The sequence below is a fragment of the Buceros rhinoceros genome, unplaced genomic scaffold, assembly GCF_000710305.1.
Source record: "Buceros rhinoceros silvestris isolate BGI_N320 unplaced genomic scaffold, ASM71030v1 scaffold35287, whole genome shotgun sequence".
Lineage (NCBI taxonomy): Eukaryota > Metazoa > Chordata > Aves > Bucerotiformes > Bucerotidae > Buceros > Buceros rhinoceros.
The window spans coordinates 1,083-1,428 of NW_010424517.1; the positions used below are offsets into that span (position 1 = coordinate 1,083).

Sequence of the window (346 nt, forward strand, 5' to 3'; positions counted from 1 at the left end):
CCGCTGCCCGGAGCTGGACGCCTTCGAGAGGGACAACCAGGTGCTGGAGCTGGGGCTGGCGGGTGCCCACCAGCGCTCCAACGCCGCCCTGGCCTTGCAGCTGGCACGGACGTGGCTGCAGCGCCGCAGCCACCAGGGTAAGGTGGGGACATGGGGACGGGGATGGATCCCACTGTGGCCCTCAGGGTCTCAGAGGGTCACTCGTCCCCTGCAGGACTCGGGGAAGTGCAGGAGGTGCTGCCAGGCACTGAGCTGGTGGGGAGGCCGGTCCCACTGGCACCCGCCTTTCAACCCACTGATGCCATGATCCAAGGTGCAGTATGGCCAGGACGGGAACCCCCACCAT

The 346-nt window shown here is 68.2% G+C and overlaps 1 protein-coding gene across 1 annotated transcript in view; it reads left to right on the top strand.

Annotated features, from left to right (window-relative positions):
• The window catches only part of FPGS (folylpolyglutamate synthase), a gene marked incomplete at both ends in the record, with an annotated part of 1,983 nt that overhangs the window by 1,023 nt on the left and 614 nt on the right, over positions 1-346 (top strand). Inside the window, 2 exons of the mRNA XM_010140830.1 lie at positions 1-137; positions 215-323. The exon at positions 1-137 is cut by the window's left edge and continues 5 nt beyond it. Of these exons, the coding sequence (XP_010139132.1) occupies positions 1-137; positions 215-323 (246 nt within the window). The remainder of the gene's footprint in view (positions 138-214; positions 324-346) is intronic.